This window comes from Camelina sativa, chromosome 6, assembly GCF_000633955.1.
Source record: "Camelina sativa cultivar DH55 chromosome 6, Cs, whole genome shotgun sequence".
NCBI classification, from domain to species: domain Eukaryota; kingdom Viridiplantae; phylum Streptophyta; class Magnoliopsida; order Brassicales; family Brassicaceae; genus Camelina; species Camelina sativa.
In genome coordinates this window covers 2,635,454-2,654,351 of record NC_025690.1, presented here as the reverse complement: position 1 = coordinate 2,654,351, position 18,898 = coordinate 2,635,454, and the positions used below count along the sequence as shown (strand labels likewise).

The window sequence follows — 18,898 nt, the reverse complement described above, 5'->3', positions numbered from 1 at the left end:
AAAAAAAAAAAAAAAAAAAAAAAAAAAACAAGGCTACAATAGAGTTAAGAAAGATTTGGGGGTTAACCAATCCAAAGAATTATTAGCTTTCCCCAATGTTTCCTAAGCCTTCTAGTAGTGATGCCGAAGCTCATGGTCGATGACTTTGAAGACGATCTCTGGAGCTATCCTTTGTGCATTGTGGAGGAGATTGTTTTGTTGAAGACGATTGCTTCTTTTGAACATAAATACTATTTTATTTAGATATTTAGTACTTAAATTTTTTTGATAATCTTCATAAGAAAGATAATGTTTTAAAGACAAAATTTGATTGAAAATGTCATTTTTCATACTTGTATTTTCTTATAAAGTATACAATATTTTGCTATTATTAAGCAATTATAGAGCAATATACAAATATTAAGAAATTGAATTACCAAAAAAGACAACTTTGGGCAATATGCCAATAAAAGAAAAACTGTGTGAAATATTCTCTTTACATTTTGTAGTTTTACTTAGAGATTCATAATAGTCCGTATAATTTTTAGTAGGATATAGCAATGGTGTAAATCAAACTATATATCTTGATACTAAATTTTTTTCTTAAGACATTACTGGATGTAGTTTTCTAACTTAATTAATAAAATAGAAATATGTAATAACATTTAAAAAATATGCCGTATATGTGAGTTTAGCAACATGAAATATAGTGGTTTCTACCAGTTTTGTCACTATGTCACATGTTATTGTTGACTAAAAATAAATTCATAGCCGGAGTGTGTGTGTGTGTGTGTGACTGTTGACTAAAAATGAATCTATACATGTTTCAATGGTTTAAAGAATTTTCCCTTTAATTTTTGCCCAACATGTTACAAACCTACAACATAAATAATCTCAGCAAAAGGTGTAAGTTAACAGAAAAATAAAAACTATAGAACTTGTTATCACATAGCTCGTTGCTTCTTGTTACACCTTAACGACACTAACATGTCCTTTTCTTCCTTCTTCGCCACCACAGCTGCGTCGTTAAAACAAATATCAACCCCAAACAACCTCACAACTCGATCCGACCCAGACCCGGACCCGGATCCGGATTTCGATTTCCACCCGATGAACAACTTGTCATCCTGACCGTTGGATCTTCTAAAACAGATCAGGTCACCAGCACAAAGTCTCTTCTCTTTAACAAATCTACTCCACCCTTTAGTCAACACATAACTTTGACTACTATTCCAATACGAGTAACGGAACCTCCACACTTTTCCGTTAACGTCCTCAAAACTCAACAGCATACCTTTCACGGAGCCGTTGTTATCGTTATCAACACCACCTAACGGTAACGGGAAATGTTTCTCCGCTTGGTGTTTCGGTATAACCAAACGGTTTAGTTTCCCGACGTCACTAGGCGTTACCGTTTTCTCAAACAGTAACTTCGACGTTTTAAACCCCGTTATAACCGCAGCGGTTACGGAACCAAACCCCGTCGTCTTGTTCCCGTTACCGTTACGTTTACGTTTCCTCTGTTCCAGCTCTTCCTTGTAAGTGTGTTTCCTCAACATATCAACGATCTCTGATTTCGAATGTGCGTTTAAAAAGTCAACCTCATCCTCGTCACCTCCGTCGTTACCGTTAAGTAACGTCGTCTCTTTGAAATTAGTAACGGCGTCGCGGCCGCGGAAACGGTGAGCGGCGACGTCGTAAGCACGCGCTGCTTCCTCTTCTTCGTTGAAAGTACCGAGCCATACGCGCTGGTGCTTCTCGTATATCTGAGCTCCCCATCTCCCGTTTGGTTGAGGAACAACACCTTTGAATCTTGAAGAAGGAAGCTTTCTTGATTCCGCTTCGAGGCAGTTGTCGGAATCAAGAACTACGCTTGTTCCGCTTCCCATTCTGTATAGCAAACCCGCCGGAGACGGTGACTTTCTCGCCGGAATCTTGACTGGAGTGTGAATGGAATCTGTAGTTGTAGAGCTTTCGTTTACGCTACTCATGGTGTCCATGTTTTTTTTGAATCGAAAGACGAAGAGATTGAGAAAAATCACAAGAAGATTGTGAAAATGTTGATAATGTGAATGTATGTGTGAACGTGTGTGAATGAATGCGTGTATGTTGTATATATAAATAGAGAGACAAGAGGGAAATAAGAAAACATCAAGTGTGCATGTATGTTATTAGTTTTTATATATTTCTTTCCTTTAAATTAATTATTTGTCCTAGTGTGTTTTTAAGGAGATAAGTATAATATATGGGTAGGTGTATGGGAATAATATGGGTGTGTGTGGGTGTATATGTTGTGGGTCAACTTAAATTTACAGGAAGGTTCATGCAGAAGATAGAAGAATATTTTTTAAGAAAGGTTAAATTGGCATGTCCATATTTTGGGTTTTATTTAACAATTAAGGAAATTATTATATAGAAAAATTTTACGCGCTTATAAAAAAATGATTCAAAATCTATAATGAATATAATCTTTGACTGGATTATCCGCACTGATCGATTTGTAAAACGAGCGCAAAAATTATTGTTTTCCCCTCTAAACATTCAAGTTTCAGTGTGACTAGCTCACATAGGTAGTGTATTTGAACCAGCTTAATAAAATATAAAAAAAATTCAAATTGTAAGAAAAGCAAAAAAAAAGCTTAAAACACCTAAAACAAATCATGAAGTTAAATTCATTAGTCATTATGTGGTTATTATTATCAGCAAAACTTTTTTGATCTTTAGTGTTTTCGTGTTTTTATAATTTCTCTGTTATATACCGTATTACCATTAAATTGACTGTTTTGACATATCAATTAATCATCACCAAGCTCTGTTAGATAATTTAAAACGTATGAAATTATTATATTCACGACCAAAAAAAGTGATATGAATATGTTGTGGGCTGCATGGGGAAGTGGGGTAGACAAGTGGACCAGGAGGATGGATAAAAGAGGTTCACATGAGAAATAGAATATTAATTCTTAGTTAAGTTCATTCCCCCTGATGTATGATTTGCTAATTTACAAGCATAGTAATCAAAAATAAACTCTCATTCTAATGATAAACAATAGATTAACAATAAAATAAAAATAAAGTAGGAGAGGATTCTTCTTTTGAAGATACTATAGAGAGAGGTTAATCAACTATTACGATATTATTCCTTTCTCACTGAAAATTAATATGTTTTTTTCCAAATCTAAAGTGAATTTTGTTCCGTGAGGATCTTTTTTTTGCAAGCATGAATCCTTCATGTTTACAACAAATGCAATGGTCAATGATCTTGAGATATTATACCTTTTCTTTATTTCATTTTATTTTTGTATATGTATAGCAGCTTTGTTCATTTTATAAGTATTATTAATTTAGAAAGGAACTATGTGTGTCTTTGGGATTGTAATATATATAAAAACTAGGGGAGCATATTAACCGTGATATTAATTAAATTGTATAAAATAGAGGTTCTGACTTGTGACTATTTATTGTTACTGGAATGTAAAAAAAAAAAAAAAGCAAAAAACATTAGGAATGAATATTCTCTATATATAGAATATAGGGTTTTAGGATTATAATAATCAAACTTGAGTCTCTATTTACTAATATTTTTTTTTGTTGAGAAATTTGTATAAATATCACCAATACGTGCATATTTTACAAAAATACATTCCACAATTTATTTTCTGAAAATACCACTACTTTCTGTAAACATATACTAATTTATTTTCGTAAAAGTTGATTATATTTCCCTAAAAATAAAGGACATGTATTTGGTGATTTTTTTCTTCTAAACCCGCTAATTTGTGCATAGTTTGCAAAAATACTACTACACTAGGTTTCGATCCGCATGTACGTGCAGAGTTATTTTTGCATAATTTTTTAATAATATAATTGTCAAGCGATCACATCCGTCTAATATGTCTGACTACAATGTTTAAATTTTTTTTTGACCCGAAAAAACCATATTCCTCGTAATTCATATCAGTAAATAGTATGTCCGCATATGTTCTGCTTGAATTTTTGTTTCCAATATTCTTGTCCCGTATTTTGTCATACATGAATATACCCACACAAAATTCTCATAATCTGATTACTATGTAACTAATTTGGATGATTTCCTAAAATATAATAAATCTGTTGTTTAATCTTTTTTTTCTTCTTCTTAATATTTAAATTGGGTCAATTTGGCAATATGAATATTTGATATGATTTTTTTTTAAAACCCTTAAGTGTATTCTCCAATTAATAGTAGAGATTTCCTTTAATTATTGAATGAAATATTCTTAAGTTATACTAATGACAATTTAATGTAAATAATAAAGTAAGAGAATAAAAAAAATAATAAAATGGGATATCAAGCGTGAGTATTTTATATAGGAGATACTAGAAGGTATTTTATTAAGAAGAATTCTATTAATTTGGATATTATTAGTTTTTAAGTAATATATGTGTCCGTAATTGATGGAGATATAAAATTACAAAATTATTTCGTGAGGAGGAAGGCTATAATTGGTCATTAGATCCCTTATATAATTGGTTTTAGTTATGGTATTATACCACTGGATTTTATAAATTTTAATTGGTCATTAGATCCCTATATATCTCAGCTATTGGTATAATATTATTACTTGTTTTCATTTTTATTGGACTGTGTTTTCTAAATTTTAAGATTTCTGTAAAAACACTATAACTACATATTTATATATAATGTTTAACTACATAAATATCCAAATTAAAGTATATATTCATGTCATTTTAATTGGTGATCATATGTTTTTTTGGGTAAATATAGAACTTATAGGAGCAAAATATTGTGCATATAAATAAAATGAACAGTAGTGGTAGTTGACATATATAGCAGTGACAGTTTTATGTAATTTTATGGAATAATAAGGGTGAACAATAAATTGGGTACGGAGCTCTCTGGCGATGACACGTCAGCTTTTTCTCCTGAATGCTTCTCTGTTAATATATAGGAGAGTTTAATTGGTCATTAGATCCCTATATATCTCAGCTATTAGTATAATATTATTACTTATTTTCATTTTTACTGGACTATTTTCTAAATTTTAAGATTTCTGTAAAAACACTATAACTACATATTTATATATAATGTTTAACTACATAATTATCCAAATTAAAATATATATTCATGTCATTTTAATTGGTGATCATATATTTTTTTGGGCAAATATAGAATTTATAGGAGCAAAATATTGTGCATATAAATAAATGAACAGTAGTGGCAGCTGACATATATAGCAGTGACAGTTTTATGTAATTTTATGGAATACTAAAGGTGAACAATAAACTGGGTACGAAGCTCTCTGGCGATTGGCGATGACACGTCAGCTTTTTCTCCAGAATGCTTCTCTTTTAATATATAGGAGATATCTTTATCTTTCTGAAAAAGATTACTATTTGTTTTTCAAAAAAATATTCAAGTTTCTCCATCTATCTACCACATATTTTTGTAATAACTGTTAGTATTTCACATAATTTATACTTATAAACAACTAAATGGTGGTGCTCAAGTGTTTCAAAGTTTCAGTCTATATTTGTTTTTCTTCTTTTGCAGAGTTTTAGTTCGTCTATTGTGATTTCAATCAATTTAATCACTTATTGACATTTTAATTAGGTGATCAAAATAAACAAATTTTAAATGGATTTTGAGAGATTAGTGCGAGAGTTGGTGTAGGATTCTCTCAGTTAACAAGGAAAATCTCAGGATTTGATTTGCTGCTGTAGTTTTATTTTTAAAGAGTTGGTTTCAAAAAGTTGTGTATATGATGTGGTCTTGTGGAAATAACAAGTGAAGATGATTGCCACGATCTTATATGTTTTTTCCAACTAGTATTATCATTTGTATAATTGCTATCTAACTTCATCAAAGTCTAATTGTGCCATTGCTAACAGTATGTTATTTTGAATGCGACCAATTGGAACACTGCAAAAGTCTGGACGCATAAAACGCTCTCAACTCACAAAGTCACAACTCCAATATATATATTTTTTGGCTGATTCATTATTTAATTAATTATCTCACCTGATTAGTTCAAAAAACATAACATAGACAACACTCACAGACCCACAATTCCTCAACTTGATGAAACTGACTGCACAAGACGATTGGCAGCTTTTAAAACTTAAGCTACACATGATAGACTTTTGACAAAGAAGAAAAATAACCATACGAAAGACTTTTGTTTTTTGTTTCTTTTTTGGGTGGGGGAAGCAAAAATATATGATATACTGTCACTCCGATTTGTATTGTTTCACTTTTTTTTTTTCACTGAATGAATTATATTAAAAATAAAGAGTTTGGAAAGGTTACAAGTCATAAGAAAAAAACAAAAATAAAATTAAGAGATACAATGATCTTTCCATAACCTGCAACTAGAAGAGGAAATGATTTTACAGATATATTGTTTAACCTAAAAATATCTTGTCTCGAGACTGATTGAGCTCTCGAAAATCATATGGACTTCTCACATATCAAAGGATGATAACGGGCTTTAACACAAATGGGGAAAACAAGAGAATAGAACTTGGCTTTCTCAGCAGAAGATGCATCTTCCTCTATAAGTGCTTTGTCAAGAGTCTCCCGGGATGTAACCGTAAAATAATCTAGACCCACTTGAACCTTTCAACGCCACAGAGAACAAGTAATTAAGTTAAACCAAGCCTTAATTCTAAATGTTCTAAACTAAGCACAAACCTAAGCTCAATCCCCTAACTAACAAAGAGATATAGTCGGGGATAAAAAACTTAGCCCAAACAAGGGAGGCTACAGCCCATAAAGGGAAGCTACAGAACCTGAGCGACTGATGATATCAGATCTTTAACGGTTATAATCTGATCAAAGAAAACAGGAGACACAAAAGGAAAGCAGTAGAGAAGATCGAGATACCGAGATAATGAAGATTCGAAATCGGGCTAATGCAAAGATTTGTCGATGAAGGAAGAGGAAAGAACCGTCGATAGAAGAAACAGGGGTCTCCACTTCGCGTATACTCACTAGAAAGAATCAGTGGTCATAACTGAGCCTAGCCAATAGTCCCCTCCGTGAATCGCAAACACCAGCGGCTCCCCCAGCACATCAGCAACCAACAGATCCTAAGAAACGGGAACCAACAATCACACTAGATCTGAACCTCCATATCTACAGATCCTCTCGCCAAAAACCTCCATGCTTCAAAAACTGCACGATACAATAACAAGGACTGAAAAACTAAGCAAGAATGTAAAGGAGGTGACCGACGCTGGCGCTATATGAGCCGCCACGCGTCGGTCAAAGTTTTAACGGAAGCTTTGAGAATGACAGGCGGCGAGAGAGAAAAACTAGGTTTAGAGAGAGTTTTGATTGAGTTGAACTTGTTGTGAATTTTATTGTTTCACATACGTTGTAATTAAGAAAAGTTGCAATTGGCCCCAAAAAAAAGAAATAGAAAAAAAAGAGACACCACAACAATATTTTGGGTAGGTAACAAAAAAAAAACTAGGTGGTAAATAAAATCTAAAAATAAGTATATAATAATCATAAGCTTAATCCAAAAAGATGAGAGAGAGTAGAGAGAGAAAACGCTCCCTGGCACGAGTTTCGAGTTTTCAAATTTCTTCTTGATTCCAGATCTGAGCTTACTGATCTACGGTGCGCTACCGCCGGTGCTACTGTTTTCTTTTCAGTCCTTTCGCCTCTCTTACATCTGCTGCTCTCTGAAGCGTGATGTCGCAGCGTCTGTCATATGCAGAGAAAAGGAAAGTTGTTGCTTCCTCCAACAACGGACCCCGAGTCTCTACGATCAAAGCCCCTGTGTGCGACAACTCTGAGTTACTTCTCCGGCATAAACTCACAATTATAGGAAGGATCACAAACCCCCTAGTCCAACGAGCGTGGACTCTTATTCCATTCTTTATGGAACACTGGAAAACTTCTTCCAGACCGTTGGGTGCCGATTTAGGGCATGGACTTTTTCAATTCCAGTTTGCAAATGAAGAAGATTTGCAATTAGTCCTGGAGAACAGACAATATCATTTTGCTGGCTTTATGCTTATCATGCAAAGATGGGAACCCACGATTTCCTGATCTTTTCCGTCGGAGATCCCCTTTTGGATCTAGGTCATAGGTATCCCAGTCCATATTTGGACAAAAGACCTAATTAAAAGCACCAGTGAAGATATTGGGAGGGTTGAGGAACTTGATGTCACCTCAACAACGGCGAGGATGCGAGTTAGTATTAATGGACTCCAGCCCCTGATGAAGACCTCTATCGTTGAATTTGGCAATGAATAGGAGATTGAGGCAAATTTAGTCTACGAAAGACGGAAGAGACACTGCAAAAAAATGCTTGCGTTTGGATCACGAAGATAAGGCTAGAAGGGTAAGTCCTAGTCTGAAAAAGAATAGAATTTCCTCCAGAGAGGAACAAGGTAACCGGAGGATAAGTCCTCCGAGGGACAGAGAGGAAAGGGTCAGATGGTTGGGTCGTCCTCTGATCTCTCACCGGGAATCCCCTTATAGAAGAAGGCGAGAGGTCGATGGCAAAAGACGCGATGATGCTGATAGCCGCGACTCAAGGACCCCAGACAAGGATAGCAACATCGGGATGCTTCAAGCAAAGCCAGAACTGAGGCGTATGGGAGGAATCAATCTCCCTATTCAGATAAGCAGAGATCTAGATACTACTCTAGTAGCTCCCGAGCAAAGTTTCATTCAATGGGGCATTCCCCCCCTAAAGGAGAACTCTGTTCAATCTAGAGCCCTGGAGTCAAGGGGAATCTCTGATAAGTATGCTGATGATAAAGCTAGATGCGGTTCCAGGAGAAGTTATTCCCAAGTGGGTGAGAGTCACCTTGATGAAATTCGAGAGTCTCCACATAGAACGCACAATCAGGTGAACCAGCGAGGTTCCCAAGTAATATTACAGGCAGCAGCTGCGAATGAGGTTAGAGAAGTAATGATAAACTATGCTAATTGCAGTGACCCAACTGATGGTGGAGCTGCAAGGAAAAGTGGAGAAAACAGCCGCACAAATTATTACTTCAAGCCTTGGATTACTGGAGCCCGTTAATCTCCCAGTTATACAAGACTTGCCAGAGGATGAAGGAAGTGTGGATAGAGTCCCGATAGCGTTAAGGCTAGGTCCAACGAATGTCGAAATCCCCCCCTCCACGTCCTACAAAACGGGTCCCTGGGAAACGCAAACCAGGAAGACCTCCAGGTCGACCTCCGAGAAAGAAGCAGACCAATCTCAATCTAGCCCTATGAACCTTGTAGGGGGAAGATCCAAGAAGAGAAAGATCCTTCGGGCACAGGTAAACCCGCGTAGGAAGCTGAATATGGATCCGTTGTTACCCTCTCATCCTCTGAGGAGCACTCTTAATTCACTCTAAGGGGACCAAGGTCAGATTTTGGTAGGTGACAACTCAACACTTCCAGGGGCTGATACTTCTCACCCCTCTGTGTCTGGTTTGATGGATTTCCGGAATCCATCCAATTCCCTTATGTAAAGATCGCGAGTTAGAACCGTCAATGGCTGGGGAATCCCAAGACAGTTCGGCGCATAAAGGCGATTCATCGACGATGGTCTCATGATTTCTTATTCCTCATGGAAACGAAGAATGCTGATAGTGTGGTACTTAAAGCAGTTCAAGATTTGAATTTTATAAATAGTTCTTTTGTTCCCCCCATGGTCACGGTGGGGGGTGGTTTGGCCCTTTTTTGAACTCAAGATTTTACGTTGGAAATCCTTGTGTCTGGTGATAACTTTATAGACACAAAAGTCACTTTGGCAAGGAAGTGTTTTTATGCTACTTTTGTGTATGGTGACCCTGAACCTGGGAAGAGGAAGTTTGTCTAGGAAAAACTAAAGGAGATAGCCACCCTCAGAGAAGGACCCTGGTTTCTTATAGGAGACTTCAACGACCTTGTCAATAGTTCAGAGAAGCGTGGAGGACCTCCAAGATCAGAATGGTCGTTTGTGGATTTCAGATCATTCATGTATGAATGCGACTTGTATGATATTCGACATTTTGGAGACCCTCTTTCTTGGAGATGAGTACGAGGTAATCATGTGGTGTCATGTAGACTGGATAGAGCAGTGGGAAACAGTGACTGGGCAGAGCAATTTCCAAATGGTTGTTGTCTCTATCTTCCCTTTGAGGGCTTAGACCATAGGCCATCAATTACCTTCTTTCGGCTGGAAAAGAAGAAGAACCAAGGCTGGTTTCGGTATGATAGGCGGCTCAAGGACAATGAAGAGGTTTGAAAGTTAATTGAGGAGGTGTGGTTGGAGGATGAGAGCAGACCTGTCCAGTCAAGGATTTCTAAAGTACGTCAGTCTCTTGTTTGTTGGAATAAAGAGAACTTTCGAAATATCAAAAAGGCCATTGAGCTGCTGCAAATGGAGCTGGAGAAGGCAATGGTAAGCACCATAAATGACCCCACCGTGCTAGACAAAAATAATTTGGCCCTGGAGGCAGCTTATAAGGAGGAAGAAAGCTTCTGGAAGTTGCGAAGCAGGCAATTATGGCTTTGTCTCAGTTACAAAAACTCTGGTTACTTTCATGCGGTAACCAAAGGAAGGAAGGTAATCAACAAATTCACAGTCATAGAGAATGAGGCTGGAGAAGTCTTCTTTGAGGAAGGACAGATTGCGGATATATCTCTTTGTATTTCCATACTCTGTTTGGATCTTCTGAAACAGAGTATGGAAAGCAATGTAGACAGATTGTGGATATATCTCTTTGTATTTCCATACTCTGTTTGGATATTCTGAAAGCAATGTAGAGGGGGTGGAGGGGATTATAACACACGCTTTGACCCCCTGTGTCACCGCAGACATGAGCAAGAGTCTGATTAGAGATCAGTCTCCTGAGGAGATTAGAGCAGCAGTGTTCAGTATTCATCCTGATAAAGCCCCTGGACCAGACGGGTTCTCCGCTTTCTTCTTCCAGACTAATTGGGCAGCGATTGGTCCAGCTATGGTTAGTGAAATCCAAGAGTTCTTCATAGCAGGGGTGATCCTCCCGAACCTTAATGAGACACATATTTGTCTTATCCCTAAGGGACAAGGACCAAGAGTGGTGGCTGACTACAGACCTATTAAATTATGCAATGTGTACTACAAAGTGATTTCTAAACTTTTGGCCAAGAGATTACAGCCCCTATTGGAGTCGCTTATCTCGAAGAACCAATCTACATTTATCCTAGGGAGAGCAATTTTGGATAATGTCATGATAACACATAAGATCTTACACTTCCTCAAGCACTTAGAAGCTAGGAAGTGCTGCTCAATGGCTGTAAAAACTAATATGAGCAAAGCCTACGACAGAGTAGAATGGAGCTTCATTCAAGCTGTTTTTCAGAGATTCGGCTTCCATCCCAAATGGACAAACTGGATCATGCAATGTATTTCCACTGTCTCTTACTCATTCCTAGTTAATAATTCCCCTCAAGGGCGAGTAATTCCAGTACGTGGAATAAGGCACGGGGATCCCATCTCCCCTTATATCTTTATCTTATGCAGCGAGGTCCTATCGGGACTTTGCAATAAGACACAAGTTTCGGGAAAAATGAAAGGCATATTGGTGGCAAGAGGGTGTCTAAAGATCAACCATCTCTTGTTCGCAGATTATACGATGTTTTTTGATAAAGTAAGCGAGAAATCCTGCCTGAATCTAAAGACGTTGCTTGCTAAGGATGAGAAAGCGTCTGGTCAAAGAACAAGCCCGTCAAAGTCATCCATCTTCTTCTCAAGAAACACTTCAGAGGTGAAAAGACAAACCGTGATGAGAGCAAGTGGAATATCTAAAGAGGGGGGAGTAGGAAAGTACCTTGGCTTACCAGAGCATTTTGGGAGAAAGAAGAAGGATATCTTCTCCTTTATCGATGATAGGATTAGACAAAGAGCCTTTTCGTGGTCCTCAAGGTTTCTCTCTCAAGCCGGGAAGCGTACAATGTTGAAGAGTGTGTTGACAGCAATGCCAACTTACTTAATGTCTTGCTCTCAGTTGTCGGTGTCTCTGTGCATAAGGGTCCAATCTACACTGACTAGATTCTGGTGGGATTCAAAGGCTGAGAAAAGGAGTATGTGTTGGGTGGCATGGGAGAAGCTGACGGGTAGTAAAAGGGATGGTGGTCTAGGCTTTCGCGACCTCCATTCTTTTAATGCCGCTTTGCTTGGTAAACCCTCTTGTTTGTTGGCTCGTACCCTTTTGGGGAAATATTGTCAGGAAAAAACGTTTCTGGAAGCGGACTGCCCTAACTCATCATCTCATGGCTGGCGAAGTGTCATTGTGGGGAGAGATGTTTTATTAAAGAACCTGGGCTGGGTGGTTGGTAATGGGGAGTCTATCAAGATCTGGGAGGCTTCGTGGATTTCGTTGGAATCCCCACTTCAACTGTATGGCCCGACTGTTAGAATTGCGGAAATGTAGAGGAGAGATTAAGAGAATAGTTTGAACAAGAATAGAGAAAATAAAGTAAAAGACTTAATTAGATAATTTCTTATGTTTGTTACATGGTCTAATATAGAGGTTTAAATGGCATATAGTCGTTAGGTGTGAGTGTAAGCTGAAAGGGACACAATGTGGCTTGTCTCGAACTTGTGCAAGGTGAAAGCGACCCGTCCTCCCTTTGTTTCACTCACATTGCCCGCCTACCAAAGGCACACACGTGATTCTTCATTCTTGCTAGATATTTAAGCTCTTCTAGATCCTTCTTTCTCATGGGCCTCTTTGTTATAAGGCTGCTGCTACACATCTCACTCCAATGGCCCTCATAGCCTCATTGCTTCGACTGAACGGACACTTGTACAGATGATTGTACGGACACTCACCCTTGATCTCATTTTCCTTCTTCTCATCAATACTCCCCTTCAAGTTTAGCCGAATGCAATGGCTAAACTTCCACTCCCGTGAAGCATCACCTCGTTTAAAACCTCAACATATAAAACCACTTAGGATAAAACTACATTGAGGGAAAAAGAGTGTGATGACCACGGTGGAAGGATTGAGATCATGGATGAGTCAAGTCCACAAGACCAAGTTTGTTGTGAATATGAGAGCAAATTTGACGACTTGCAGCCTTGATGAAGTTATCGGCGAGCTGATCCTTACTTGGTGTATGACACAGAAGTGTAACGCCTTCTTTAATATTTTCCCGGACCTTATGACCATCTAACTATATGTGCTTGGTTCGTTCATGGAACACCGAGTTTGTTGCGATATGAATGGCAACTTCGTTGACGCAATGCATAGGGATATGTGTGGAGGATTTGATGCCTAGGTCTTCAAGAAGCGCCTTGAACCATGTGAGCTCAGTAGTGAGCTTTCTCATTGCTCGATATTCAGATTCTGCGCTTGACATAGAGACCACCTTTTGCTTCTTTGTCTTCCATGTGACTAAGTTGCCTCCTATAAAGGTACAATAGCTGGTTGTAGAACGCATATCCGTCCTATCACTGCCCCAATCTGCGTCACAATATCCAACTAGCTCGGTGTTGGAGTTCTTTCCCATCCAAATGCCTTGTCAGGGGCTCTTCTTGAGATAGTGAAGAATCCTTTCCAAGAGGCTCCAATGATAGGTGGTGGGAGCTTTCATGTACTGACTCACCTGATTCACGGCATAGCAAATGTCAGGCCGAGTAAGTGTTAAGTAGATTAGCTTACCCACCAATCGACGATAGGGAGAGGGATCTTCATATGGTGGATCCTTTCTCTCCCCTTGTCGTTCTACTTGATATCCATCAGGAAGTGGTGTCTCCACAAGTTTAGCTCCTAGCTTTCCTGTCTCACATAACAAATCAAGAGTATACTTCCTTTGTGAGAGAAAGAAGCCTTCCGAAGAGCAACAAAATTCAATCCCAAGGAATTATTTAAGCTCTCCAAGATCTTTTATGTCAAAGACCGACTTAAGATGAGCCTTAATATCTTGAATACCTTCTTTGTTGTCCCCGGAGATGATTAGATCATCAACATAAATGACAATAACTATACCTTTGGAGCTTTGGAGGGTGAAGAGAGTGGTATCCATGTGAGACTTCTTAAAACCATGGCTTATAAGAGTGGTGCTCAGCTTATGGTACCAAGATCTCGGCGATTAATCTAAACCACATATGGCTTTTCTTAATCGCAATACCTTTCCCGGAGTAATGGTGTCTTCAAGACCAGGTGGTGGTGTCATGTATACTTCCTCATGTAGTTCTCCTTGTAGGAATGCATTTTTGACATTCATCTGCCATAACTCCCATGAAAGGTTAGTAGCAAGTGAGAGCACAACCCTTACAGTATGTAGTTTTGCTACTGGTGCAAATGTGTCTTTGTAATCTTCCCTATATGTTTGAGTGAAGCCGCAAGCGACTAGTCGAGCTTTATATCTCTCTATTTCTCCATTGCTCAAATATTTGATAGTGAATACCCACTTGGAGCTTACGGTTCTTTTTTCCTGGTGGAAGATCAGCTTCATCCCAAGTGTGATTGCGCTCCATTACTCCAACCTCATCGTCAACAGCATTCAACCATTCCTTACTTTCTTTGGCTTCCTCATAGGTTTGTGGAATGTTGTGTTCATCGATTTTGCTGAGGAATGCTTGATGATCAGCCGGTAGTAGCGCAAGAGAGCAAACGGCTTGAATCGGATGAGAAACAGCTTGATTATTGTAGTAAAATCTTTTATCTTTCCATGTGGATGGATGTGACTTCATCCTTTGGCTCCTTCTCAATGGTTGTGGCGTCAGTTCTGTTGTGTTGACCGATTCGAGGACTTGTTCATGTTCTCGTTCCTCATGTGTCAACTCAAGTGTGTTCTCCCCTTCCGGCGCCTGAACCGTGGAGTCAAGATCATGAGTTTCAAGAGCTGGATAATCTGACGTTGGAAGTATTTTAGTCGAGTCAGGTGAAGTATCCTGGGACACATTTTGGTTTTGCTTTGGCGAGATGCCAAGGTGATCAAGAAGGAACTTGAGGCTTGCGGATCGATCGGTTGGAGTTGCGAGATCCTTTAGATCATTCCAATCTTTCTTAGCAAAGTATCCTTGTTCTTCAAAGAACTTGACATCCCGAGACACAAATGTGCGACTATTGATCGGATCAAAGCACTTGTATCCTTTTTGCGTGATTGAGTAGCCTAGGAACATACATCTTGTGCTCTTTGCTTCAAGTTTGTTCCTTACCTCTCCTGGTACTAGAACAAAACAAACACACCCAAATAATTTTAAATGACTTATGGATGGTTTAAATTGGTTCAATACCTCAAATGGTGATTTATCTTCCAAAATCTTTGTTGGAATACGATTGATGAGGTAACATGCGGTCAAGACTGCATCTCCCCAATATCTCTTTGGTACATTAGCATGGAACATCATTGATCTTGCTACTTCCATCAAGTGTCGATTCTTTCTCTTAGCCACTCCATTTTGTTGAGGAGTGTATGGGCAACTTGTTTGATGTATAATGCCATGCTTTGCTAGGTGTTCTTTGAATTGATTGCTTGTATACTCGCCTCCATTATCTGTTCTAAACACTTTAATCTTAGCATTAAATTGATTAGTAACATAATTTTGAAAGTTTATGAAGGCATCTATCACCCGATCCTTAGAGGGAAGCAAAGTAACCCAAGTATATTTCGATTTTTCATCTATAAAGGTCACAAAATATTTGTTGTTATCCCTAGAATCACATGGTGATGTCCAAACATCTGAATGAACTAAGTCAAAGTATTTTTCATAAAACGTAGTGGACTTAGAAAATACGGGTTTACAATGTTTGCCAAGAATACAAGCTTCACAACTAGAATGATCAAAAGAAACATTAGGTATTATCAATTCAAAGGCTCGAGAATGAGGATGAACTAATCAAGCATGCCACATAACATTAAATGAAACACCAAGATGAGAACTAGGAGAAAAAGATTTAGGTGAGCTTGATGAAATATCTTCAAGAATATAAAGGTCATCTTTGGTTCCACCTTCACCAATCAGTTTTCCAGTCTCAATATCCTGAAAGTAAACATCATTAGGCCCAAATATAGCATAGCAATTAAGTTCATTAGTTGCTCTTTTAACCAACAAAAGATTAGAAGTGAATTTAGGCATATAAAAGGCCTTAGATTATTTGTTAAACAATTTTAAGTTTCCAACTCCTTGAAATGGTATCATATCACCATTAGCAATTATAACATCTCCTCTAGACGGTCAATATTGTTTAGAATATCCGAGTTACTAATCATATGGTGAGAAGCACCCGAATCAACAACAAGTGAACTATTAGGCTTTAGAGTTAAGAAAGTTTTACCGGACTCCTTGAGAGCCAAGGACTTGAAGAATGCTTCCAAGTCTGATTTCCTCACAAAGTCGTCGGATGTTGTCTCTTCTCCACTCTTTGATGAGCCGGCAGCTTGTTCATCGTTAGTGTGAGTGAGGTTGGCTCTTGGATCTTTGTTGTTGAGTTTACTCGGTCTCAAGTGGGGGTGAAGGAACCCTCCTTTTGATCTTCGATCCTCCGGCTTGAATGTTTTTTTTGTTAGCCGTGACTAACTCCCCTTTACCACTAAATAGGCCAAGTGAGCCTTGTTCCTTTTGAATTTGTGAGCACACATCATCAAGGCTAGGGAGCTTGTCAGACCTTAGGATGTCTTTGATGAGGTCATTGAAAGTCGGATTGAGTGTGAGGAGTAGAGCAAAGACCTTGTCTTGTTCCCTTTTCTCGTTGAGTACCGCCGGATCCATGGTGTTTGGCCTAAGCATTTCAAACTCGGCCCATAGGGATCTGAACTTGCCGAAATGCTTGTTAAACTCCATATCTTCTTGGCTCAAGTCGTTGATAGCTTTCCTTACTTCAAAAACATGAGTCAAGTTGGAGATGTTTCCAAACACATTCTTGAGAGTTTCCCATAGTTCACTCGTTGTCTCACAGTATGAGTAAGCTTCAAGGATTGGGGCTTCAAGAGAGTTTTGGAGGATGGAGAGAACTGTTTGGTCTTCTTGGAACCACTTGGCTTCTTCTTCTACGAGCCTAGCTTCCTCTTCATCCTCTTCGATGGATTCTTTTCCATCTTATTTGGTGGCTTACTTTGGAGCTTTTCCACCTTCGATGTGGCTCCAAAGTCCGCGGCCACATAATGCGGTTTTGGTGGTTCTTGACCACAGGAGGTAGTTACCTCCTTTGAGAACGGTTGGTAGCACCAGCGGCTTAGAGTTTTCCATGGCCGAGGGACAAATCTTTTAAACTGGAGAATGAAAGTGGATCAGTGAACTAGAACCAAGTAAGAATGACAAGAATCTTGAGAATAAAGAGAATAGAAGAATCAGATTGTCAAAAACGACAACATGGCTCTGATACTATGTTAGAATTGCGGAAATGTAGAGGAGAGATTAAGAGAATAGTTTGAACAAGAATAGAGAAAATAAAGTAAAAGACTTAATTAGATAATTTCTTATGTTTGTTACATGGTCTAATATAGAGGACCACAGGGCATATAGTCGTTAGGTGTGAGTGTAAGCTGAAAGGGACACAATGTGGCTTGTCTTGAACTTGTGCAAGGTGAAAGCGACTCATCCTCCCTTTGTTTGACTCGCATTGCTCGCCTACCAAAGGCACACACGTGATTCTTCATCATTGCTAGATATTTAAGCTCTTCTAGATCCTTCTTTCTCATGGGCCTCTTTGTAATAAGGCTGGTGCTACACATCTCACTCCATTGGCCCTATTAGCCTCATCGCTTCGACTGTACAGACACTCATACGGATGATTGTACTAACACTCACCCTTGATCTCATGTTCTTTCTTCTCACCAATACCGGCTACTTTAGCCATTAAAGACTTGAAGGTATCAGATCTCTTCGTTGCATGTACCCGGGAGTGGGATGTTGAAAAAGTTGGGATACTTCTCCCACACTTTAAAGATGTAATCCTCCGCATCAAACCAACCAGATTGGGAGCCCAGGATAAACTAGTCTGGTTGGGCAATAAAAAAGAAACTTATACTACTAAGTCAGGTTATTTTGTGGAAAGAGGGTCCCAACCCACTGTTTTGGGACAACACCTAAGGTCAGTCAACTGGAAAGCCGAAGTTTGGGCTATTAACATGGCCCCAAAGATCAAGGTTTTCATCTGGAAATCTCTCCATAGGGCTCTACCTGCGAAGCAGCAGCTCAAGGACAGGCAGATTAACATACCGGTGGCCTGTCACCATTGTGGAAAGACGGAAATTATATTACATTTGCTCTTTCTCTGTCTGTTTGCATAGGAGGTGTGGAGGTACGTTCCTCTGTCACATGAGCTTCCTTTCGAGCATGTGAACATAGAACTCAACGACCTCGACCTGCGGAGCCACCATCCGGGTCTTTTCTCCCTCACGAAGGACAAGGCATGTTATGTGCCTCGGATGCAGCCTGGCAGTCAAATTTAAGAGTGGCAAGTCTGGGATGGACAAGCTCTCTACTCTCCTCTGGGTCCCTATCCCACCACTCAGCAATTTGTGAAAATGTTTCTTCATCTCTTATGGCAGAAAGCCTTGCGTGTTGAGCTGCAATTCATACTGTAGTCAGACTAGGTTTCGATCACCTCTACTTGGAGTCTGATTGTCTACAATTGGTTGGATCTATAAACTCTCGATCAAGTCTTTTGGAAATCCATGGCATATTGTCGGACATATTTTTATCCCTGGACTGTTTTGCTAATTTTACATGTTATTTTATTTTTATCCCTGGACTCCATTGCCAAGAATTGTCTAAGGGTGTATACCCAAAACTTTGGTTGATCAATATATATTTGGTGCACAAATATATATATATATATATATATATATATATATATAATAATCATTAATAATAAAGATTATAACTAACCGTAAACTTCAGTTTTGAATTTTGATCTCTATCACAATTATTTGATATAATTTTCAAACTCTGTCTTTTACCTTTTTTAGGCAAAACAAACTATG

General features: G+C 38.5%; 1 protein-coding gene across 1 annotated transcript; it reads right to left on the bottom strand.

Annotated features, from left to right (window-relative positions):
• On the bottom strand, positions 779 to 2,111 carry LOC104790187 (AP2/ERF and B3 domain-containing transcription factor ARF14-like). The gene has a single exon (XM_010515891.2). The coding sequence runs from the start codon at positions 1,977 to 1,979 to the stop codon at positions 924 to 926; it is 1,056 nt and encodes a 351-aa protein (XP_010514193.1). The 5' UTR covers positions 1,980 to 2,111; the 3' UTR covers positions 779 to 923.

What these genes read in the sequence shown, in the direction of transcription:
- LOC104790187 (XM_010515891.2), bottom strand. Translation starts at nt 1,979, where the DNA reads ATGGACACCATGAGTAGCGTAAACGAAAGCTCTACAACTACAGATTCC.